General features: G+C 34.2%; 7 protein-coding genes across 9 annotated transcripts in view; 3 read left to right on the top strand and 4 right to left on the bottom strand.

Annotated features, from left to right (window-relative positions):
* LOC110012611 (embryo-specific protein ATS3A-like) lies at positions 3889–5688 on the bottom strand. The gene is made up of 2 exons (XM_020696958.1): positions 5546–5688; positions 3889–4464 (listed from the first exon to the last, which is right to left on the bottom strand). The coding sequence occupies exons 1-2, from the start codon at positions 5657–5659 to the stop codon at positions 3982–3984; spliced, it is 597 nt and encodes a 198-aa protein (XP_020552617.1). The 5' UTR covers positions 5660–5688; the 3' UTR covers positions 3889–3981.
* Positions 7449–9848, top strand: LOC105170353 (chitinase 2-like). The gene has a single exon (XM_011091084.2). It carries the CDS (start codon positions 7737–7739, stop codon positions 8649–8651), a length of 915 nt encoding a protein of 304 aa, XP_011089386.1. The 5' UTR covers positions 7449–7736; the 3' UTR covers positions 8652–9848.
* LOC105170352 (BTB/POZ domain-containing protein At5g60050) lies at positions 9551–13205 on the bottom strand. 2 transcript variants are annotated; one of them, XR_002287809.1, is made up of 3 exons: positions 12588–13205; positions 10376–12105; positions 9551–10277 (listed from the first exon to the last, which is right to left on the bottom strand). XR_002287809.1 is itself a non-coding variant. In XM_020696785.1 (2 exons), the coding sequence occupies exons 1-2, from the start codon at positions 13167–13169 to the stop codon at positions 11152–11154; spliced, it is 1536 nt and encodes a 511-aa protein (XP_020552444.1). In that variant the 5' UTR covers positions 13170–13205; the 3' UTR covers positions 9551–11151. The 2 variants fall into 2 exon arrangements, 1 of the variants encoding a protein (XP_020552444.1); XM_020696785.1 differs by having other exon boundaries at positions 9551–12105.
* Positions 15016–17415, top strand: LOC105170350. Its single transcript, XM_011091080.2, has 3 exons — positions 15016–15990; positions 16290–16832; positions 16928–17415. The coding sequence occupies exons 1-3, from the start codon at positions 15100–15102 to the stop codon at positions 17027–17029; spliced, it is 1536 nt and encodes a 511-aa protein (XP_011089382.1). The 5' UTR covers positions 15016–15099; the 3' UTR covers positions 17030–17415.
* LOC110012582 lies at positions 17404–18248 on the bottom strand. Its single transcript, XM_020696686.1, has 2 exons — positions 17879–18248; positions 17404–17594 (listed from the first exon to the last, which is right to left on the bottom strand). Exons 1-2 carry the CDS (start codon positions 18093–18095, stop codon positions 17413–17415), a joined length of 399 nt encoding a protein of 132 aa, XP_020552345.1. The 5' UTR covers positions 18096–18248; the 3' UTR covers positions 17404–17412.
* LOC105170349 (probable serine/threonine-protein kinase PBL7) lies at positions 18984–23034 on the bottom strand. Its single transcript, XM_011091079.2, has 5 exons — positions 22697–23034; positions 21628–21875; positions 21261–21450; positions 20713–21104; positions 18984–19555 (listed from the first exon to the last, which is right to left on the bottom strand). Exons 1-5 carry the CDS (start codon positions 22809–22811, stop codon positions 19241–19243), a joined length of 1260 nt encoding a protein of 419 aa, XP_011089381.1. The 5' UTR covers positions 22812–23034; the 3' UTR covers positions 18984–19240.
* The window catches only part of LOC105170348 (probable trans-2-enoyl-CoA reductase, mitochondrial), a 6289-nt gene continuing 5677 nt past the window's right edge, over positions 23985–24596 (top strand). Inside the window, exon 1 of one of the 2 annotated variants that reach the window (XR_002287799.1) lies at positions 23985–24323. Coding sequence is in view for 1 of the 2 variants with exons in the window: in XM_011091078.2 (XP_011089380.1) it covers positions 24038–24323 (286 nt within the window). In the remaining variant the exon portion in view is untranslated. The remainder of the gene's footprint in view (positions 24324–24596) is intronic. The other variant, XM_011091078.2, reaches the window with a different exon arrangement.

Genomic DNA, 24596 nt, shown 5'->3' with positions numbered 1-24596 from the left:
ACATTAATCATAATTGAAAATCATGTTGATTGATCATTGATGTAAAGTAATGTAGTTTTAAGCAAAAACAACTTAGAACTTAAAGAGAGTAGTGATGTGAAATGGTTGAATGATGATGAGAATGATCAGCCAAGGAGGTAGGCAATGATCTAAAAGTGCAATGATATATATATATATATATATGAAAAAATATAAATAGTTTTTTGTGATTATAAATAAACTACTTTCTTATTAAAAAAAAAAATAACGATTTACCTTTTTAAATAGGGAGATCAATTATTTTATTTTAAAAAATATAAAAAAATAAATTATTATTATTTTTGATTAAAAATAATTTATTTATTTATAATATTATAAAAAAGGAAATTGCATTAAATTTTATTGATGATCCCCATTGGTGGATTGGGTAAAGTTTAATGTGTGGTTGTCTGTCACGCCGCTTTCATTTGGGTTGGGCTCATCATCATGACGTCAATCTCTGCGTCTTTAAATTAATTCTCCGTTACACCTTCTCATTATTAATTGCACAACCAATTCCCTACATGCATCTACCCGTGACTCTTGATTCTGATCTAGCCTTTTACATACGATGTCGCGTTTATTTTACTTATCATATAATTTATTTGAATTTAATTAAATTCAATTTAAATTTAAATTTTCCGTAATCTCCAATGCTGAAGAATAAATTGGTTTATATGATTAATGTAAATAATTTGTGGCCCATGATCCTAATTTTAATAAGTCCAAACTAAATAAGGCCGCACCCACAACCCACTTAGAGGTTCACTACCCAGTCCATTTGTTGGCTCATTATCTGTCCCACCATCCGTTACTCGATCCAGGTTTTAACCTATTTCTACTAAACCTAATTCTTACTCCCACATTCATTACTGCCTCTTTTCTCTCTTTGGCTGCGCCTCTCTTTCTCTCTCCTCTCTGTCGGATGGCTTCCCTCGTCTTATTTCTCCAATGGCTTTGGGAACCCCTCATTCGACTCCTCTTTCCTTCTCCTTCCTACTTCTTATTGTAAAGTTCTTTGTGAACTTAAGAAAATTTCGGTGGTGGGTCTTTGTAACCGGAAACTTTGTGGTGGGTTTGGGTGACTAAAAATATTGTGGTGGTTTGCTATTTATGTGAAGCAACAATGGATTGTTTTGGGTGCGGTACTGTTATTTCTTTATTTTGGATTTGACTTTCTAAATCTAGTGATTATTGTCTCTACAAAGGGGTTTTACTCCCTACAATTAATGTGTTAAGCTTATGCTTGGGGGATTTTGAAAGTAAGGCATTTACATGTCAAATTGATTACTTAAATGGGAAATTCCGATTTTAGTCCTTAAATATATAGTTGCCAAGTTACTAACAATCATTTAATTATACTATAGTGATTTTCATGTTAATTCAAGTGGTAGAAAATATTTTACATTAAGGCGTATTTAGATTGATGGATTTGAATTTGAAAGAAGAATTTAGAAAAATAAATTCAAATGACTCTATTTGAAAGGAATTTAAAAATCTATTTATATTTATTAAAACTTAATTCAAAATTAAAATGAAAAGATTTGAAATCCTTTAGGTTAAGAATTATCCAAACATGTTTTGTTATGATCTTCAATCCAAATGCAACCTTTAGAAAATGTACGTGTGTGTATATATATATGTATAAAATTAGAAAAAGTATCATGTTATTGTATCTTATAAAAATACGTCTTCAAAATTTTAAATCTAACATATATACTCATCGACATTCTGAAAAAATCATAATACATAAGAACAATTCAATGTACAAAGTATAAACCATACACAAACTTACCAGTATATATATCCTGGGCATAATGGTCATTCAGAACCATTTATTATTTGATATTCTTTTAATTTTTTAATTAAGGGTGAAACAGAAATTTCACCACTTCCAATTGGATTTTACCAAATGCTTCATTTTCAGACAAAATCTGTGTGTAATTTTCGAATTTTATGCAGGTAAAAAGTGTAATTTTTTGGTGTTTATTAACCCAAAAAAGTTACTTCTTTTTGCCATGGTTTTAACCATAAAATATCAAAACTTTAAAAAATTACTGGGGAAAAATTGTTATATATTTCCTATATTTTTAATGATTATAGATTAAAAATTGAAAAACTTAGTCCACCACCATCCAATATAATTTTTGTCATGATTATGAGTCACGATAAATATTTTAATTATATTTGTAAATATTATAATTAATAATCATTGTATAATCATGCTTAATAATTATTTACAACAGTCAATATTTAATCATAATTAAATATTATATTTACTTGTGGTGAATGGACAATAAGGTAATGATGAGGACCAACCAAGTCAAGTCTATTCACTATTTGATACATAAGGTACAAAATTGTCTGAATTCTTGGAGTGGTAAAATTTATTGCCCAACGGTCGGAGCTGTCTAACGGTAACTCCACTAGCCCACGGATTTCCTCATCAGAATAATTGAATCCATCAGTCATATCATATTTATATTATAAATAATTATTAATATTTTAAAAATAATATTAATATACTTAACAACCTATTTTATTTTTTTTTAAAATTTAACATTAATAGTTCAATAGGATATATAACATAATAAAATAAATTTAAAAACAAAGCAATCAAGATCAAATACAAGAAATAATATCAAACATTTTTAAATTTAACAGAAAATCAGATACACTAAATTATAAAAAAATAATCAAACAGAAATAGCAAAACTGAACAAAGAAGAGAAATTATGATTTTATATTTAAAAATAACATAAAATAGTTAAACTTAATAGAAATTAATCTAATTTAACATAAATAATGCACATTTTAAAAAAATAACCTATTATCCTTTTAGAAATAACATAAAATTAGGGTACTTAAATAAAAATAATACACATTTTAGAAGAGAAATTAAAAATTTTATCATGTATTTATACTTTATTGTTGACCCACTCGGTTCAATCCACTTAATATTGGGTCACACTGTTCACTAGTTGTAGGGGTGCTCAAAAAGTTTTAAAACCATCTGAACCAAACCGAATAAAATTATCTTTTATGATTTATTTTTCAAATTGAAATTTTAAATTTAGAGTAAAATCGCACCGAACTATTGGTTTGGTTTTAATTTAGAATTTAAAAAAATCGCCAAAAATCGAACCGCACTGCTAAATTTGTAATTAATTTTTTAAATTATATATATAGTAATTTGATAAAATAATTAATTTTGTAGAAGAATATCTCATATTCAAATTATATATTTAAAAATTCATATGTTGTCAAAGATGCAAATTACAAAGATCATTTTTGCAAAATTTATATTTGGACTTAATGTTTAATTCTTTAAGCCCATTCAAGTTTTAAGCCCATCTAATGATTGTCTAAATATTTCATTCATTTTTTTCCCTCTCCCTTTTCCTCTTCCCTCTTTTCTCTCTTATCGCTTTCTTTTTTCTATCTTTATCTCTGTTCTCTGTAAAATTGGCTCTTCGCCTTTGTTCAATTAAATATTTCTTTGTTGGATTAATATATATGATCTTATATTTTAATCTACTTAAAGTTGCGGAGAGGTTTGGTGGTCTATAGTGTATAATGTTGGTTTTTCTTTCTTACTACATACAAACACTTGTTTTTTTTTTATTGATTTTTGTTCGTCTTAAGGGTCTTATTTTTGTTATAAGTATTAAAATCGTCCGCAACCGTCCGAAACGTCACAAAACCGCACCTTTAATTTTAGTTTTAAAAGTGAAAATTTAAAAAATTATTTTATAAAATCGTCAATAACAATTCGATTTGAAAATAGGTTTAGAAAAATCAAAACCGCACCGTGAGTACCCTTAGTTGGTTTAACCACACAGTCGAACGATTTTCTTAGAAAAAACTCAATCACCATAAATTTTTAAAAATTTATAAATATACCACTGACTTATTAAAAATTAATTTAGTAAATCAATAAACACTAACTAATTAGCTTATGTCTCAGAGTTTGGGAGACCTATTAGCAAAGCTTTTCCTCCTGTACCTTAGGCCGAAGGGGGTTATTTCCGGGTCACAATATTCGGATCCATGCCACACCCGCCGGGGCAAATACCGTCGAAAGTAGAAACTACCCGAGCTCAAGTGAGACCTCAGGGGGTCCAGGACCCGGACCAGGGCGGATGCGGGTCTCCAGTCGTCGGCTCCGGCCAATTTAAGATAAAGGTAGCATATGGGTGAGTCGACGCATTGGCCTTCGACCCGGAACTGATCGACCATGCACGCCTGGAATGGTTTCCGGGGGAGATCATCAAGAAGTTGGGGGTCCAGCGGGTCGACCCGACTTGCATGCTTGGAGTTGAGATTGTGCACCAATATTTCATTGGATTTGGCATCTCCAAACCTAAGACTGACGTGGTCTGAGGTTTCTGCGCCCTTTGTGCATGTTGTTTCTATGCTCACCAAATAGCTACAATTTCTCATCACCTGATCAAAATTATCCAATGATTTTTCTTTATTTGCCTGAATTTTGATTTATTATAATATGTAGATAAATATAAGGGCATTAATTTTTGTTTTTTTACATGAGTTACTAATTATTATTATGGATTAATTACACTTTAAACTCCCTCTAAAAATGCAAAAATATATTCTTCTAAACTTTTTTCTTGAAATTACATTTTCACCCCCTCCAAAAATTCATTTTTTACATCTCACCATCTTTTGTTAGAGTTTGAATAGAAAATGTTAAAGTTAGCAAAAAAGGTAAATTTTTAATTTTACCCCTTATTTAACGTTTCATATAAAAAATTTGTATTTATAAAGGTAAAGAAAAACCAATGTAACCATTTAAACTATGACCATTTTTACATTTTGACATCTAAACTTTTTTTTTTGTGTCAACTTACAACAAGTTTATAAAATTTTGCACTTTGCCATTTATGATTATCTTTTAACCAAGTATTGTGTAAAAAAACATCACATGCAGTGCACATGTGATATTTAAGGCTTTTGTAGTGTGATACTTTTCACATATGCACAACATGTGATGTTTTTCCTGTAAAAAAATCAGTAAAAAAATTGTCATATGTTGAAAAATGCAAATTTTACAAAGTTGAGATGGTAAGTTGACACAAAAAAAAATATTTTGATGGCAAAATGTGAAAACGAACATAATTCATATGACAAAATGTAATTTACTCATATATATTACATTTATCTCTTTATAAGTATACATAGGAATGTTAAATGAGATGCAAAATTTAGAATTTATGTAATTTTTTTGATGCGTTCCGTTTAAATTTTAATTGAAGGGGGTTGGGTGGAAATCGAAAATTTTCAAAAGGAATGTAAATGTAATTTCAAATTTTTTTTTTTGAGGAAAAGTGTAATTTAGCATTTTTAGAGGTGATTTTAAGTGTAACTAACCATATTATATTTTAGGTAAACGACGAATTAATCACAAAACTTTAATTATTTCTAAAGAACACAAAACTTTAATTGACCTAACTTTAGTTATTCCTGAAAAGCACAAAACTTGCATACCAAAATTCACAAACTTAATTACCTGCTCATCTGTGTTCTGAAACTGGGCAGTTGCAACTCTAGTGCAAGTGTTTGTAGTGATAGCAAGAAAGACAACATAGTTGGTTAAAATTACTACTCCTCTGAACAACCTCATTTTGAAAAGTTTCAAGCTTGCTATGAAGACAAACAAGCCCTTAAGAATTGGTCGTGCTGACACTCTTTTATTGACTCAACACTCATTCTTTTCTTACCAATGCATAAAAGCCAATATTCCTTTGTTTTCTTGTTCCTTCCAACAGGCTTATTTAATTTTCCTGTATTGTTAGCTTACACTTATTTCCTTTGTCCAGTAGAAATAAAATATCACCCCTGGAATGGACAGCAATTTTAGGCTGTGTTTGGTTCTTGAATTTCACTAATAACAAGGGTGGGGGGGATTACAATAAAGAATAAAATAATTATTTTAATATTATCATTAATTATATATTTAGTGTGAAGGAGTTTTGTGTTGTTATAATAATGAGTTTCATAATTTTAGTTCGTGCCGATAATTATTTAATAAAAGTTGTCAGTGGTAAAAGGAAAAAAAAAATAGAGGCAAAAAAGTTATGCATAGAATTATTGTTAAAAATTATTAACGATGCATTTATATTAATAATTTAGTCGAACGAATAATTATTGTCATTGCAAATCTGTCACTAATTATTTGAAGTAATAATTTTATTTTGATGAGATCAAAATATTTTACCTTTAATATATATTTTTAATAAAAATTTTAAAATTTTCACTTGATACTTTCTCACAAATTTTAGTATTTTGGTTATGAGAAAATGGTCTGGTTCTGTTTGGGTTCGAGAATTCGGTGAGAAGGTTAGGACCACAGCATAGAAAAATCAGAGAAATGAAGTCTCAAATTTGTTTTCGTGGTTCGAAAAAATAATGAGGAAAGAAACAAAAAGAGAAATTAAAACCAAAAAAAAAAAAAATCTATGCTCTTTTACTCACTTTTTTGCAAGGAAAATAAATTATATAAACTCCTAAAGGATGTTAGTGTAATATAGCTTGGAGGGATTGTGTAAAAATTTATTGCTAAATAAGGGGCGGACATACAATTTTGTGAAGAATAGGGAATATTTGTGCAATTAAGTTTAGGAATAATAACGTAATTTGCCTTGAAATTTATCCTTCTCTTCATCTTCACAGCTTTGTCAGGATTTGATACTTTGCTTTCCATCAGATATGAGAATTTGTAGGATGTCTGCATTTTAATGAAGTTGTGGTTATTCTCTACATTACAATTAATATAATCTAAAAGTTATGATAAACTAATACCATCAACTACGGCAACATTAACACTAACCGATGAAAAAATTTAAGTCGGATCAGAATTAATCAATATTTACAATAATTTTTAATCGTGGTAAAAATATTCACCATATTTTTTTTTATTTTTAGCCTTGACAATTAACCATAACAAAATATCATATTCTTGTAGCACAGAACTTCATAACCTTAACAAAATGTGATAATTTGCCTTTAAATCAGGCGATGAGGTAAAAATTCAAAATAACCAAGTTTCTTAACGATTAATTTCAAATCGAGCTTCGAATAATTTTGACTTGTGTAAATTATATTGACATCTTGTGAGGACACTCTCCTCTTTCATTAGTTCGAGAAAGAGATATAATTATATATTTATATATGGATCAAAACTTTGTTAGCAATTTGGTAATTAATTAACCCGCAGGCTGCTTTAGGGCACTAAATGATTTCAAATTTGTAGCAATATATAACCAGCATCGTGTTTTATTTGACGTTTCTGGGCAGAGACAATGAATATGCCAGCGTAGTTAGTGTAATATATTTACGTCGAATATAATCTATTCTTACAAGGCAGATATGAAAAATCAGGTTAAAGGAAAAATGCACGGCTTCTTTAACGGATGTGCAGTAGATGATCCCTTGTTCGGCAGTGAACACCGGCCGAATTCAAACCAGAAACAAACTTTGGAAAACGTTGTCAGCAAGAGATGATGGCTAAAAAACAACAAGACAACAAGAGCTTGAAATCGACATACATTGTACAATCAAAACATATCCTTGACTGTTTTAGCATACATAGAAAATCAGTCCGGCACTAGGAAAACAAAAGAGAATCTTCTCTCAGATGCAGTTTTACATAGATAAATACTCACTGGTTTCGGTCTGATCAATGCAAGACTATTAGAAACATGGATTCACCAAGACTCAAGAATCTTTCTACTCTTCTTCTTCACTTTCTGGTGAACAACCTTTTACTAAGTCAAGCAGTGCAAGAGAGGCTCTTCAGAGAATATATAGGAGCTGAGGAAAAGAATGTCAGATTTTCAGATGTGCCGATCAATTCCAGTGTTGAGTTTCACTTCCTTCTCTCGTTCGCTATTGATTACACGGACAAAGCACCCCCAACTCCCACGAATGGTGATTTTCGAGTCTACTGGGACTCTGATAATCTCAGCCCGTCTCAGGTTTCTGCTATCAAGGCCAAGAATTCCAATGTTAAGGTGGCCATGAGTCTTGCAGGCGATACGGTAGGTGATAATACACATGTCTACTTTAATCCCACTTCTGTCAGCAGCTGGGTCGCAAATGCAATCCGTTCCATAACACGGATAGTGAATGAGTACAATCTGGATGGAATAGATATAGATTATGAGCACTTCAGTTCAGATCCCGATACGTTTGCTGAATGCATAGGAAGACTTATGTTCCACCTCAAAGAGAACCAGGTCGTTTCCTTCACTTCAATTGCACCTTATGAAGATGATTCCGTCCAGCCTTATTATTTAGCTCTTTGGAGGAAATACGGCCACCTAATAGACTATGTTAACTTCCAGTTCTATGCCTATCCAAAGGGCACAACTGTCTCTCAGTTTCTTAAGTATTTTGACACCCAGACCTCCAATTATTATGGAGGCAAAGTTCTAGTGAGCTTTGGGACTGACGGCAGCGGTGGGCTATCCCCGAAGAACGGGTTCTTCAAGGCCTGCAGCATTTTGCGTAAACAGGGGAAACTTCATGGGATCTTCATTTGGTCTGCGGATGACTCCAAGAAGGCTAATTTCCAGTATGAAAGACAGTCTCAATACTTCTTAGCCAGTCAGTAAAGATCCTCTTACCCATCACTTTGTAGCAAAATAAGAAGTTTCAGTTGTTGCATTCCAGAAGCTGGACACATTTTTTCTTCCTCTTTATATATGTATCCCAACATTTCCATTCTTCTTTGTAGTTTTGTCTCTCTTACAAGGCAGCCAAACCAAACTTGAACCTAGAACGGACATAAGCCATTTGGACTTCTCAGTATTCCTCGGCTGAGGATGCAGAATAGCATTTTGCTTCGTCAATGCACAGCTTCTGGCTTCATTTCCTGTTACTTACAAATTAAAATGATATAGCAAAAGAATTTCACTTATTGGTCAATCTGGAAAATTGTAAAAGAATGAAAAAGGAATTAAAGATAAAAAGCAATCATCGTGACGTTATAGCAATTTGTGGCATTTACATCTTCATAAAATTGCTGGTTTTTTGTGGATCATCATAGATTCAATTATGCCTTTGATCAACCACCAAATTACTCATTTCGATTAGATCACTTCGAGTATGCCTGTTAAGACTCACTCCTCACTACTATCTTCTTGTCTAGAAACCCAACAAAAAACTCACAATAATTGGATATTTGGTCAAAGGCATAATAGGAATCATTGGAGATCCACAAAAAGCTGAGCAATTTTACGAAGATATGCTTCTATCTACAAAATCCATTTACATCCAAAATATGTCACCAAAAGAAACCCAATCAACAACTAATAAATTGTTAACCATTATGATTTTAAAAAATATTCCCAACAAAAGTTAAAACTTTTTTACGATTGGGATTATGTTAAAGCCTTCCAACAGTTCCTACTTAAACAAAATGAGAGAAATACCATGTCCTTTTATTTCTTACCCCAAATCAAAATATCACCTACCAAAATTCCTAATTGGCAATCAAATGGGGGCATTATTTTAGACATGAACAGTACAAGTATCCCTCAAACCTTCTCTAAAGATTTGAAAGGCACTTCTTTTCCAAGACAATATCTTCCCGACCTCCTTAATTTCTTTTTCAATTCAATCTCATATAGATACTTAAAGTCAAGCCACAATTCAAGGCCCTGCAAACTGATGAAAATATACGAATTTTCTTGTTGGGTAACAAAAGTCTTGTCAAGTGTGGGTTTAAATGGGTACCACCAAGTTTGAACACCAGCTGTTCTGAACTGATTCCAATAAAATTCCATGTATTGCAAATCTTCTATCATCTTGGAAAAACAAAAAAAGTTGCAACAACAATTTCTAATTGAAAAACAAAATTAAACTCCCAAATTAGCCAAGCCACAACCAAGGAAAAAATGGAGAAATTCTCAAGGAAATTCAAAGTGACAAAGATGACTCATCTTCTTCACATGAAAATAAAGATAACCGTTTCTAAGTATTGTGTCCAATCCTGTAAAAATAAAATTTTCTGAATTTGCTATTGTGAATTTCAGCAAATGGACTATTAAGGCTACTAATAATTGTATTCTCAAATTTCATACAACAAGCAGTCCCAGACTTAAGAAAATAATGATAATAATAAAAGAGAAAAAAATGACAAAAGTTTATCATCACCTGCAGACTGGCAACCATCATCTCCTGTAAGGAACAGAAGACTACCAATTCCACCCACCATAATGCAGCTCTGTTATGCAGTTCTGCAATGTAGCTCCAGATTCCAAAGAATCTCAACTCCTCATATTGCATCCAATTATTTTGTAAATAAGCCAATTAGAAGGGAATGGACATAACTTACTTTCAGCTATTCATGCTCACTCCTTACTACTTTCCTCTGTCTAGCAGCTCTGTGACATCTTAGCATACAAAAAAGCAAGGACATCTTTGATTTTTAATATCTCTACACATCTCCTATTTCTGAAAAGAAAAAAAATCTGTAATTTCCAAGTCCAATAAAAGTTTCAGTTCACATACTCTTATCCTAAGTTTAACATGTTTCCAAATCTCATTATATGTTGACTTTCATTTTCATGAAATTTGGAATGACCCTTCTGTCTAACAAAATCTCCTCATTGCTTCACTCATGGTTCTTATATTTGAGTTTTACAGTTGTCTCCTCGTACTACACAGTGTATGTGTGTGTATGACCAGAAAAAGGTCTTCCACTACAAGCTAGATAGTCATCATGCTCTAGAAGAACTGCCTCAGCGGCCATTTGGAGAGAACCACATTGCAAGATGCTTTAAATACACACACAGAAGGGGGGCCTAATAACTTCTCTAGAAGCTTAAAGGAAAAAAGTACTCACCGTATCACCTGAAATTTTCTACTATTGGAACTATGATGAACCAGCATCAAAATGAAGATGTTTATAAGCCTACGTGGAGTATTTAGAAAATGAAACTTGGTCTGTAGTATGTTCCATTACTACAGTTTTATAAATCTAGTTTACAATGTCATCTTTTACCCAAAATTCTGAAGAACAAAAAGAAATGGATGGCTTGCAAAAGGAACGTATTTTTATTTACACCAGTAGATAGTAGCATGTGACATGGATTTCATGTAGCATACCCATCAGTTTGGAATATCACAGACAGTTATCTGCAATTGTGAATCAACCACATATTGTTTGACAAAAGCCCTTCTCCACCAAATCTCAAAAGCGGTTTGAATATTGGGACAATCATCTCCCCTGTTAAGAAATCTATCAAACCAATTAAGCAAAAGTGATTGCTGCTGAGGCAATGGCAGAGTCAGAATTGTTTGACTCAGTCCCTCCTCAATCAGTTTCCTGTCAACTGATTTTCCAGCCATTCTCATCCATTTAAAATCATCATAAAGAGCTTCCAACCAAGTTGACAGCAAAGCAAACCTAGTTTCCTTTGGCACTAGAACTTCTCCCTTCCCAATAGAGATGCATAGTTGGGCAGTGATCTTGCTAATTTCATGGCGATATATTGTAGGGATCTTTGAGTGAAGAACTGCAAGCTCCTTCTGGTCAGCCCAAAGTTTTACAAACTCATCCCCCATTTTTCTGTCTATTAGGATGCTAACAATCCACTGTGTATTGTCCGCTTCTCGAGCAATCTCAGCCATTAAAGTTCCTCGATCTCTCTCACTTTCATCTAAGCATGTGGCTCCAGATAAGCATAGTATGAGAGAACTAAGACACCTATGGCAGAGATGATACAATGTATCTCTTGAGATATCAAGCTTATTCTGGAAGGTATTATTATTACAATCTTCCCTTAGTAGTCGAAATATTAATGCCTTCATTTCTCTACGGGCTTTATCATCTTTGGCCTGTAGTACACCGAGTGACAGTTTCAAGAAGATCTCATCTGCTCTTGAAGATGTCGATGGCTCAGCTATCACTCTCTGAAGCACAGCATCTGTCCCTGAATCATCAAGCTGAAGCTGATTTAGATGTGAAACCACAGTCTCCTCTTCTTGCTCGGACCAAGGTACTGCTTCCAGATACTCCAAACATGCTCTTATCCCATCATCAAACATAATGGCTGAAGATATCTGCAGATGCCAAGAAAATCCAATTTAGGAAAAACATATCTATGTTAGAGGGATGCGTAATATCAAACAGAATTATCTTTGTCTCTCAGTACGCAAGCACATACGGCCACAAATAACTAGAATGGATCAGCTTCTCCACTCACTTCCCATGTTTCAAGTTCCATTCCAATTTTGTTGTATTAAGTGAGCATGATAAGACTTATGTGTTATAAAAGCTAAATGTCAGCATGAGAGATGGAAACAAATAGAAAAGCACTTGATAGAAAATAACAAATAAAAATATTCTTACAGTCTAACTTCTCTTATCTTCTTTGTCAATCTGAGTCCTACCAACTCAAACCTCCATCGATACCATCACCCAAAGATAATAATTCATAAAGACCACATAAACCACCATGATCATACAACCAAATAAACAGAGCACGGAAACCAAAACTAAAACCTTACAAGGCACAAAACAAATTAGAAACGAAAGCACAAACCTTTAAGAGGGTCAAGATCTTTGAGACCTCCATGCCCATGAGTTTGGTCTTCAATTCATCAGAGTACATGAGCACCACAGCCTCCAAATACGCCACCACATCATCACATTCAAGAATTTCAACCGAGTGGGGCCCAGTTCTCCGGAGTTTCTCCGAGAAGAACCGACTCTTCGAGGCCAGAACCCTCCGGTGAACGTCCATAGACACCCGAAACGCCCCCGTTTCCCTCTCCCCGGCCTCGGGCCTCGCCGCTACCGTCAGCCTGACGTCACACATCCCCCAGTGATTACTATTATGAAATGGGGCTTGAGAAAGAACACTGGAAACCCTCTCTCGGAGTTTCTTGTGGGCTTCAGACGAAGGCTTGGGCTCGCGGGCCTGCTCAACGGACATCATCTCGAAGAGGGAGGGGCTGGCAAGGGCCCTGAAGTTGGGGGGAGGAGAGAGAGCGTTGAAGCGGGAAGGAGAGAGAAAGGGGTCAGAAATGAAACCTTGCTTGATCATTGTGGAGACCAATTGTTGCTGTTGGTTTCTTGAAGAGGAGGGTTTGTGGTGACTGGTGCTGTTGCCATCAGAAGCCATTGAATTGGAACTGAAAGGGAACTGAAGCAAGCAAGCAAGCGAGGTGTAATGTCACACAGAGAGACGAGTGTGTGTGTGTGTGTGTGTGTGTGTGTTTATGCGTGAAAGTGAGGAAGTGTCAGAGTGTGTGTGTGTGTGTGTTTATGCGTGAAAGTGAGGAATCCAAGACAGAAAGAAAGCTTTGGATCTGAAGTGAGTATGAATGAATTATTATCATTGTGTGTTGGGCGACAAAGGGGAAAAAGTGGGTGGGGAATGGAGTCACTATAAATTTATCAGAGATCAAAATATCCCAAAAAAAAAAAGCGGGAGATATTATTATTGTTATTAATTTTATACAATTAAATTAATTATAAAATAAATATAATATATATTTATTATTTGTTTTAAATTATATATTAATTACACATAAATATATTAAAATTGTCGTGCAATTGATTTAAGTTCGATTAAATCTTATCTAAATTAAAATTTTCCATTATTATCAATTTATTCACAAAATTTGTTGTTGTTGAAATTTAAATTTAAAATCGGACCAATATAAATTTCACTAATATATATACATATATTCCATTGAGTAGTAAAATTAATTGCAACAATTTATTTCTTGAGCACATATTAGATAAATTCACTTTGTTGAGTATATATGTGTAAAATAAATTATATTTTTAATTATTAGATATTTATAAAATAAAAAATTATATCAAATTTTGTGGGTTTGATATGGTACGGATTTCAGGTCCAACTAGAAGTGGGTTAAATTATATCATTACTACTTTTTCCATCCACGCCAATTGAATATTTATCATGGTTTTTAGCTATAGTTAAATGACTATTTTCTACGTCTATTTTATTTTTAACCATGACAAGTAATCATAGTTAAATATTATATTTTTGTAGTAAAATTCAAGCACTTCACAATACTTACTTCATTAATATCTCAAGATTATTTGAGTGTTTCATTTATTCCACGAAATTCAATTTTTATTTAAGTATCGGAGTGCTAACTTCTATTTTACATGTTAGTACCCAGGTGATCTTTTTAGGATATTCATGAAAATTCTTGAACCATTGTGGTGTTACTGAATTTCTGTATGCATCATATATATTTAATTATTAACGATCGAAATACACTCAATGTATGTGCATCATATATTATTAATTATTAACGATCGAAATACACTCAATGTATGTGCATAATTTAAAATTATGATATATCTATTTAATGAAATAAATTTCCAAAAAATAAAATGGATGATGCTTCAAAATCAACTAAATAAATTAACTATATATACATAGAAAATTATTTACTTAACAAACTAATAAAAGAAATGATTATTTCGGAAATAAGTATATGAAAGGGCATTTCAATAATTTAAGTTGTGTCTATCAAAAATAATTACCCTAAGCACTTAAACATTAAAAAATGGTATAGATATTTTTTAATAACAAATCGTCATAGCAGAAACACAATTATTAGCAATATAAACAAATTTTTTCAAGAAATACTTAAATTCAAACACCAACATATCCTATTGAATTTTCTATTCAAAATCTTATTTTAATTACTATATATATATATTACGTGTAAAAATTATATTATTTACTATATTTTGAGAAAATATTTTACACACGACAGTCTGTAAGACAAAAATAAAAATTACACGTGATATATATATATATATGTATATAGAAAATAGGAGGGGTATATTGTGTGGGTGAAAACATTTGCAAGACAAAAATAGTGATAGCCGGGAGGCAACTCCGCCTCTGTCTTCGTTCCATTCTCAACCAACTTTTTACAGGAAAAAGCAAAAACAAGAAACCATTTCCCTCTCTTCTTACCACCTTTGCACATTCAATTTCTTCTCTCTTCTCTCTCTCTCTCTCTCTCTCGCGCGCACACACACACACACACACATTCATCCCAATGAACTCTTCTGCCCATCGCCCTTCCTTCGGCTTCAGCAGCCTCAGGAACATCATCACCTGGTTCCTCATTCTTGTTCTTCTCATCTATTCCCTTTACTCCTCCAAATTCATTCTCAACAAACCCGACAATCCCGATTGTTCTGTACCCTCCTCTTCCCATTTATCTGCCAAAGATAATCTTGAAAAGGACGACGTCTTAACTCTTCCAACAAACACCTCTTCTGATCAAGAACCTGCACGAAAGACTGCTCTCCTCGCCGCTCCTTTGCCGGAAAGACAGGACACCACCTTGCAGCTCAAGCACGTCGTGTTTGGCATTGCTGCCTCCTCCAGTCTGTGGGAGAGTAGGAAAGAGTATATAAAGCTGTGGTGGAGGCCGAATGAGACTCGAGGGGTGGTGTGGTTGGATAGTACAGTTAATGTTTCTAAAGAAGAAGAAGGACTCTTGCCTGAGCTGCGGATTTCTCAGGACACCTCCAGCTTTAAGTACACGCATAGGCAGGGGAAGCGATCGGCGTTGAGGATTTCGAGGGTCGTCTCTGAGACTCTGAGGATGGGGATGGAGGATGTGAGGTGGTTTGTGATGGGGGACGACGACACGGTTTTTGTTGTGGAGAATGTTCTGAGGGTGCTCTCCAAATATGATCACAATCAGTATTACTATATTGGGAGTTCATCTGAGAGTCATATACAGAATATTTTCTTTTCGTATGCTATGGCTTATGGTGGAGGGGGGTTCGCCATCAGCTATCCACTGGCTAAAGAGCTCGAGACGATGCAGGACCGGTGCATCCAACGCTATCCTGGATTGTATGGCAGTGATGATAGGATTCAGGCTTGCATGGCTGAGTTGGGAGTACCTCTCACCAAGGAAACTGGTTTTCATCAAGTAAGTTATCTCTTTATAGATAATAATTGATATGTATGTTCTCTAAAGGTAGCTAAATGCAACTTTGCAAGAATCGCTACGGATTAGGTTTTTGTGATAGCTCAAGCATAGATGAAAAGATCGCTTCTGTCAAATTTGAAACTATGTCCTGAATCAGACAATTATAAAATACAGACTTGCATGCCCAAAAGAGATTCAAGTGAATGCACTTGAGTTCTTTGTCACAGCATCAAACATTTGTTTAGTCCCGAAGCCTGTACTTGGAAATTAAGTAATTAAGTTTTTTCTTCACAATGTAGTATGATGTATACGGCAACCTATTAGGGCTTCTGGGAGCGCACCCTGTAACTCCACTGGTATCACTCCACCATCTTGATGTGGTGGATCCGATATTCCCGGGATTGGACAGAGTTGAGAGCCTCCGCAGACTATTTGAATCAGCCGAGCACGATACAGCCAGCATAGTTCAACAATCTTTCTGTTATGACAAGGATAGGTACTGGTCCATTTCCGTGTCATGGGGCTATGTCGTTCAAATCATGAGGGGCGTCATCTCTCCAAGAGAGCTCGAGATGCCCACAAGAACATTCCTCAACTGGTATAAACGAGCCGACTACACAGCATATGCATTCAACACTAGACCTGTGACAAGGCACCCTTGTCAGAAGCCATTCTTGTTCTACTTAAGCTCCATAAGATACGATGAAAAGAGGGGACACATAATTGGAATTTACTCTCTCCATAAAGACCAGTTTCCTTATTGTCGATGGAGAAGCGATTCGCCAGAAAGACTCAACTCTGTTGTTGTCTTGAAAAAGCCGGATAACAACAGGTGGAAGAGGGTAAGTACCAAAACATTATTATGTTTTCTCGATATCTGTATCTATCTAGCATTCTTCTTTTCAACTAAGCAGCATATTCTGTTTCTCTGTTTCAGTCACCTCGGAGGGATTGTTGTAGAGTTTTGCCATCCAGTAGGCAAACAGTTATGTACTTATGGGTCGGTAGCTGCAGAAAAGGTGAAGTAAGTGAATTGTAGTTGTGACAGAGCCCTGTTTGTATCTGTGAAGTCTCGTTTCTTCTCCTCCGAATTCTTGGGGCAGCACAAAACCTCTCAGTGTCGACCATCCAATTCACAACAATCGGCACAGTAGACTATAAAAAAGAATGAGTTTAGTTGTAATTTTGTCTAGATTTTGCACTTCTGTTTTTGTCTGTAAATGTAAAGCAAGCGGCTTTAGGTGTACTTACAGCTAAGTGTGAAGTGTCTGTCTATGATTGACGTCAAAACATTCATGAATCAAGGTTACAGAAGAGAAAATTCTTCTACTTGTTTTTCCTAGCATAACAAATCAGTAGAGATAGAAATTTGGTGGTTCTTGAATCTAATTTGTGAACCAATTCACCTAACAATACAACAGCCTATACAGTTTCTCCTTCTGTTCTTGCTGATTCTGCTGTGCTCTCATTGCTCGCCATCTGCACTTCAGAAATCCATGGATAAGGCGGAACGGTTAATACCTCGTCGGTAAGATTGGACGGTGTGTCCTGCACTGCAATTTGGTAAGTGGCTGCAAGTCGGCCAGTCTTCATCTCCAACTTAACTGTTTTGGACAGATAAACAATGACTGATTATTAACCAGACAAAGAAAATTATTACTGGATTCTATGATGAACTTGAGGCAAAAACAGTATTTTGATTACGCTGCAAAAGCAAAAACAAAATCCCTCAATCAATCTAATGATCTCTCAATCTTGGAAAAAGGAAAAACACACTGAAACCAACAAGAAATGATAACTGACTCATATAACCAAAGGGGTGTTCAAGAAAATCGAGAAAAACCAACAAGAAATTAACAACTGAATCAGTTGTCTGTTATCATCATACCCGGATGAGAAAACCACCAGAGTATGAAGAGGCAGGACAAGACAAGTATAGGGATGAAATGGACGGCAACTTCGGAGGAGCGTAAGCCCAAATTCTCCTTATTGTGCAGTGGGAGAATGGGGCCTCTCTCTGCTCTCCTTCTCTGGAAGAACATCGCTCTGGACTGTGGAATCTGGGGTGGGTCTGTGGGGCGGGAGTTGCTAGATTGTCTCTGCATTGTGGAGAGAGAAACATAAAGAGCTGAGGTCTAGAGAGAGAGAAGACGCGGAGTGGGAGAAGAAATCATGTAAAGCTAGAATTCTATATGGATTCTGGGTTTGTTTTGTTGATTTGATATGAGTTGGGAGGGAAAAAACAAAAAGGTTTATGATTGCTGACCTTACAGAGTTAGTTGAATCGGACTTGTAACTTTTGGTTGTTCGTTGATGGCGGGAAAGCCCGTATTTACCCGTTATGGGATATTTGCAATTACATTATTTTAAAAATAAATCGAAAAGAATGTTTTTTGTTTTATAACTTTTATTTTTAAATTGCTTAATTTAAATGAAAAATTATAAATAATTTTCTACCGACTTTTATAGTTTATTGGTAGAATGGTAAAGATGAAGCTAATTTTTATTTTAAAACATTCTCAAATTAATTTGAATTGAATGTGATAGTTTAGAATGAAAAAAATACATTAAAAATTAATTAGATTAACATATGAAATAGATAAAAATCTGTTTGAATTTGAATCGCGAAAAAAAGAAAAATACATCAAATGAAATGTAATATTAGTTCAAGCGGATAAAAATTTATGCCAAAACTAAAATGCTTTCCGTACTTATTTATTTCTTGTGGGTACTTAAATTTTAATTTTTATCTCAAATATATCTTGATTACATAATTGATTAATAATAATCTACTGTTACAACAATGTCAAGACCATTGTTTACATTTGAAAGACCATCAAGTTGCATATGTTAAATATTTGAACAATTTTTATTTTATGGATCAAAAACTCATGAAATATTTTTAGGAAATTAAATTAGTAAGATGTTTTCAGAATATCATTACAAAAAGACATAAAAAACTTCATTCTTTCTAAGAAACTTTATTGTTTGACTTTGACGTAAAATTTTAGTTTTCAAAGTGAAAAAAGTAATACAAAATTTAATGGGCTAGACCCGGACCAAACTAAGTCGTTTGGGTTTAACATAAGTAAGACTCAATAAGTATTCTATAGGTAGGGTTGGAGTGAGATATATATAAGTAATAATTAGGGGCATTTATTATGTATGAGTCCGAATAGGGTAATACACACCCATTGACCGGCCTATTTATCCAAAACTATAAAGTTACTGACGAGTGTGGAAGAAGAATTTACGCCAGTAATTTGCCTCTCTCATTCTCATCAGCACTTGGACATTTTTGTTTCCCGTCTCGTTTACATCTCCCAGAAGTAGGAATCCTTCCAAGGTTTTGAGGCGAATAGGCATTTGGATCCTGTGTCTGGGCAGCAAGATAGCTTAAAGCTGTAACGACGTCAGCAACTAGTGGCCGCATGTTAGGTTGCTCTTGGACACACATTGCAGCAATTGCTAGAGCTTGGTACAAACCTCTAACCGGATATCGACCTTCCAGCACCGGGTCGGCCATTTGGTGGAACTTTTTGCGGTCCTTGAATAATGGTCTAGCCTGAAAATAACACTTGGATTAGTATACTAAGCTCATTTTACAAGTATACCAGCAGCAGAGATACTCCTTACAGAATCTAAATTTATTGAAGAATTCATAACTCCGACATGCAGGAGAACGTGAATGCAGAAACATCATCCCATCAATCTAGAAATCTTGTTGAAGGGTTGGATATTTTCATCGTTAAATGCTCAAGTTTTCCACGAGAACCATATAGAAGATGGAGACTATCCGGCAACCATCATTATAGACAAAAACATTAATTAATAATGCAATAGGATGTAGAACATGGTTGAATTAATACAAGTTCTTTGCCGACAAAATCCTGATGCCATCAAAATGTGATCAACATACTACAGCTCCATCCTATCAAAACATAGATTGAAGTTAAAGTATGCTTCCATAAACTTTTTGCGTTAATATAGGTGTTACAATTAGCAGAAATGAGAGGGTGAATAATCCCTTGACATGTTTTCTTCTACGCTAAAATAATTATATGGATGTACAATGTATATTAGGCTAGGGGAAAGCAACTCTGTGTACATCAACACGCCATTAACCAACAACTAACAATTATTCCTTGATACTTTCAGCAATTTGGTTCTTTCAGTTTCAGAGTAGAGAAAAATTATGCATAAATAATAGGCATCACAACATGTTCTATGACCAGCATGATGAATCATAAACATCATTTTCACCTCCGTCATTATTCCATATTTGTCAAATTCAACACCAATACCTCCATAAAGCACATCTTAACAAACTAAAAACACAAATATTCGCATTCAAAAAGGAAAGAAAAGAAGTATATTGCATCTCTCAGCTCTCTATTGTTTATAACTGAAGTGATTTTGGATGGCTAGGGAACACAGTAATCCAACAGTTATGCCACAAGGAAGAAGTTTATTCCTAGTTGACAATGGAATTTCAAGAACCACCACTTTGCTGCGTAGTGAAGCTTTATCCAGTTGTTGAATTTAGTACATAAGTTTTATATTCATTAGACCAGGGGTTACAAGAAAGAGTAGCCACTTAGCTTCACGAAAATGGATTATATGATAACATATTAATATAGTATAAATTAATACCCTTTCAGTATCTTTTCTATAGTTTCAAACAACAAAATACCAACACTACTTGAAAATTCAGATGCTTACCCATGCAACTAGATTCGATTCCGTATCCGATGTTATATTGTCAATGGCTCTCCTGCCTGTGATGATCTCGAGAAGCACAACACCAAAACTATATATATCTGACTTGAAGGTAAGTTGGCCAGTCATTGCATATTCAGGTGCACAATATCCATAAGTGCCCATCACTCTGGTGGAGACATGGGTCTGATCTCCGGATGGACCAGCTTTAGCTAAACCAAAATCAGACAGTTTAGGATGGAATCCCTCCCCAAGCAAAATGTTGGAACACTTCAAATCACGGTAGATAACAGGTGTTTTCATCTTGTCATGCAAGTACTCCAACCCTTGTGCTGCACCAGCTGCTATCTTCATCCTTGTGTTCCAATCTAGCCTTTTTCTACTGGGTCGAGGGCCTATAGATTTTAAAAAAAGCATGTAAATCCACCAAATTTTCTATTATTGAAAGTAGCATAACAAAGGAGCAAGAGTACAATGCGAGCAAGTTATAACATGAAAAGAGGAAAGAAAAATAGTACAGAACTAAAACCCATAAGGTGCCTAAGACATACCATATAAATGATCCTCCAATGAACCTAGTGGCATGTACTCGTAGACTAAGAGCCTTTGATCACCCTCAGCACAATAACCAATTAATTTAACAAGATTAGGGTGGTTAACCATACTTAATGTCAAAACTTCAACGACAAATTCCCTTATCCCCTGACAACCGTTGCGATCGAGTTGCTTGACAGCCACAATCTGCATAACACCAAAAATATGCATTTTACATCTTTCACTGGGAAGATATATTAAACAACTTCTCTTGAAGGAGAAGTCCGAATAATTGGTTGTCAAGAAAACAGAGCTAGAAGGTTCAAGAAGTGACATTCACCATAAAATATAGCTTAAGTTACTTTATATAAGTACAAAACTGACCTCACCACCTGGTAGACGACCTTTATAAACTTTTCCAAACCCTCCCTCGCCTAGAAAATTTTCTAACTTGAAGTTCTGGGTTGCAGCAGCTAATTTGACAAGGCTAAAAGTCCGTGCTTGAGGAGCATTGGCCTCTCCATTGGGAGGACTCTTACTAGGCGGCTCCCTGGCTGAGTTCTCCACAGCAGACTGATTTACTACTTTGGAATCTTCCTTCACAAATTTAGGCTGACCGTCCTTCAAAGTAGCTAAACAACATAAAATCCAACATGAGAATGATGCCCCATGAAAACACCGGCAAAAAAGACACAAGAGAACATGTGAAAGGTGTAAAGCTAAAGAATTTGTTCCAATGTGATTTTCACTAAAAATATAGACAACCATAATCACTCTCATTTTGAACTGAAATAACCTGCATAAAAGATAAAAAGTTTTACAAGAATTGCAAATTTCTCCTTCCTAAAGTATGCACCAATTCCACCACTCCGGATACAGTCCTCGAACAAACCAAAAATACTGACCTCACAATCCATCTTACCCCGAGCATTTATAACGCACGCTCACAGCACAAAATTCCATCTTTTCAAACCCCATTATTGCATAATCAAGGAAAAATGAATCAACCTGCCTTGACCAAATAAAGCTAAACACGCACATATCCATGCACACAAATGTAAGATCTCACAAACACAAAGACACTTCAAGAAAACAATTGCCTATAGTAACTCCACAGGTAGAGAACGGTTAAATTTAAATTAGCAAAAAGTTGTTCTTAGAGAGAAGACAAGCTTGGACAAAAAATTCAGAAAATTAAAGGGAGAGATCCTGCATGCAAGTTAATGGAAATAAATCACCCCAAGAAACAGAACCGCATCAAGGTTCACAAAAATTGAAAGAAGGAAAAACAAAAAAAAAAAAAATTTATTTGATCCACAACACAAAAGGGCCTCGAGGGAAAATTTATCCGAAAACACGCGTAAAAAAAAAAAAAAAAAAAGAAAAAAATGAAAATCATGGACACAACAATTAAAAAGGAGCCATACCATTCAACAGGCTTGATCATACATACCTGGTGGGATATGTCTATTGTCGTCTCGTCTAAACCAGTTATTCTTGTCGTCGACCGTTCTCCTTATATTTTGTTTCTTAAAAGATGATTCTCCGGAGCACTGGAAACACCCCATTGCCTTGAAATCTTTCACCTTTTCTCTGTATCTCTCTCCTTTCTCTCTCTCTAAATATATACTTCCTATGCGTATCTTTCTCTTGCTTTCTTAGCTATAGACAGAAGAAAACAGAGCCCATTGCAGAGAATGGGAAGAAAGAGTCGCAAAAAGGAAGGTAATTTCTACGGAGAGAAATTTGAGGAAGGAGAGAGAATTAAGGTCCGAACCAAACAATTTTAACTCTTCCACTTTCCTCTAATTTAGTAAATTATATATACTTATCAATCTCTACCTCATTCTTCCTACCTGCATCATCTTTTTTTTCAAATTACATATTTATATAATATTATATTACTTTTTTATAATATAATAATAACACATAATTAATTTATCCATCTATCTATATACTATATATTAAAAATTAAACCAATTGCAAAATTTAAATTTGCTAAAATATCTTTATATATATACTTTTTTTTATATAAATAACCATTTCTTTAATTAATTAATTTGTTGATTTCTTTCTTATTTATTTAATTTTCCTCTATCTTATTTAATTGAATAGACAAAAATTAAATGAATTATATAAATCAAACGTGCTTCAATCAATAATAAAATTAGTAATAGAAAAAAATAAAATATATAAAATAATATTATCATTAAAAAATATTTATAATTATAATAAATTTCAGATGAGCTATTTATAATTTATCTTGTAATAAGTCATATTTCATCTTTAAGAAGTAATAGAAATGAGAATAAAGTATATAAATTAATAATTACCTTTAAGGGAAAAAAAAAACCAACATAAGGGTATTTATCGATATTATAAAATAATTGGTATAATTGTATCACAAACCGTCGTATGCAAGTAAAGCTGTCTTTTCAATTTATAGCAGTATATATAAGTATTATATTTTATATTGTATTATTTATAGCATTTTGTTTATTTTTTAAATATATCAAATTCATGATGATTTTATTTTATATTTACCCATCATTAAAGTTATTAATTTGCAAAGTTAAGAATCTAATATTTAATTCACAAAAAGTCACAACTAATTGTTAAAAATATATATAGTTTTAGCTAAAAACTATCAAATTTGATATTTTTGGTCTATAGATTTTCAATAAAACACATTATATAACAAAGAATACGCCGCCGTTCTGCGAATTGTTTTAATTATTTTTGGTTATAATAATTAATAAGTTGCGGGACGGGATAATCGAATTTCAGTCCAACAATGGCGACAGCGAGACTCGTACACCTGAAAGCTGCGCTCCACCGGCGCACATGGGCATCGTCGCCTGCGCCGCCGCCGGCTCTTTTCCGCCTCCCAAACATAGTCGTGCGAGCATTTTCCACCACCATGTCTCCGCCGTCCAAGGCCATCGTCTACGACGAGCAGGGTTCTCCCGACGCCGTATGCAAAGTGAGAGAACTCCCCCCGGTTCCAATAAAGGATAACGATGTTTGCGTCAGGATGCTCGCTGCTCCAATTAATCCCTCCGACGTTAATCGGATTGAAGGTCCGTTCTTCTCTTAGATGTCACTCGGTTCTGAGGTTTGGCGTTTGTGTAATTATGTGGGTTCAGTTTAATGCTTTACAGATTTGTACAGTGCTACTTTTATTCTATTTTCACACTTTAGTTGGCTGAGCTGCTTGTTATTGCCAGAGATCTTTGGTGCTTGAATGAAGTAAAAGTGTAGAAAGATATCCAAAATTTTCCGTCTTTATTTCGTTTTCTTTTTCATATCTGTAAAATCTTGACCTTCTTTTCACATTCTTAGTTACTTTCACT

This window comes from Sesamum indicum, linkage group LG9 (assembly GCF_000512975.1).
Source record: "Sesamum indicum cultivar Zhongzhi No. 13 linkage group LG9, S_indicum_v1.0, whole genome shotgun sequence".
Classification (NCBI taxonomy): domain Eukaryota; kingdom Viridiplantae; phylum Streptophyta; class Magnoliopsida; order Lamiales; family Pedaliaceae; genus Sesamum; species Sesamum indicum.
Note: the sequence above shows the minus strand (reverse complement) of the source record. Positions and strands in the feature narration are given on the sequence as shown.

Bases quoted from the DNA above. Each gene is read 5' to 3' on its own strand.
- LOC105170353 (XM_011091084.2), top strand. From the start codon at position 7,737: ATGGATTCACCAAGACTCAAGAATCTTTCTACTCTTCTTCTTCACTTT.
- LOC105170349 (XM_011091079.2), bottom strand. From the start codon at position 22,811: ATGGGGTGTTTCCAGTGCTCCGGAGAATCATCTTTTAAGAAACAAAAT. The intron at 21,876-22,696 runs GTATGTATGATC...TATGTTGTTTAG, and splicing joins CAATAGACATATCCCACCAG to CTACTTTGAAGGACGGTCAG. The intron at 19,556-20,712 runs GTAAGCATCTGA...TGTTATTTTCAG, and splicing joins AATCGAATCTAGTTGCATGG to GCTAGACCATTATTCAAGGA.
- LOC105170352 (XM_020696785.1), bottom strand. From the start codon at position 13,169: ATGGCTTCTGATGGCAACAGCACCAGTCACCACAAACCCTCCTCTTCA. The intron at 12,106-12,587 runs GTTTGTGCTTTC...TGGCATCTGCAG, and splicing joins AGATCTTGACCCTCTTAAAG to ATATCTTCAGCCATTATGTT.
- LOC105170350 (XM_011091080.2), top strand. From the start codon at position 15,100: ATGAACTCTTCTGCCCATCGCCCTTCCTTCGGCTTCAGCAGCCTCAGG. The intron at 15,991-16,289 runs GTAAGTTATCTC...TTCACAATGTAG, and splicing joins AGGAAACTGGTTTTCATCAA to TATGATGTATACGGCAACCT. The intron at 16,833-16,927 runs GTAAGTACCAAA...TCTCTGTTTCAG, and splicing joins ATAACAACAGGTGGAAGAGG to TCACCTCGGAGGGATTGTTG.
- LOC110012582 (XM_020696686.1), bottom strand. From the start codon at position 18,095: ATGCAGAGACAATCTAGCAACTCCCGCCCCACAGACCCACCCCAGATT. The intron at 17,595-17,878 runs GTATGATGATAA...TGTCCAAAACAG, and splicing joins CTGGTGGTTTTCTCATCCGG to TTAAGTTGGAGATGAAGACT.
- LOC110012611 (XM_020696958.1), bottom strand. From the start codon at position 5,659: ATGAGGTTGTTCAGAGGAGTAGTAATTTTAACCAACTATGTTGTCTTT. The intron at 4,465-5,545 runs GTAATTAAGTTT...AATTTTGATCAG, and splicing joins TTCAGAACACAGATGAGCAG to GTGATGAGAAATTGTAGCTA.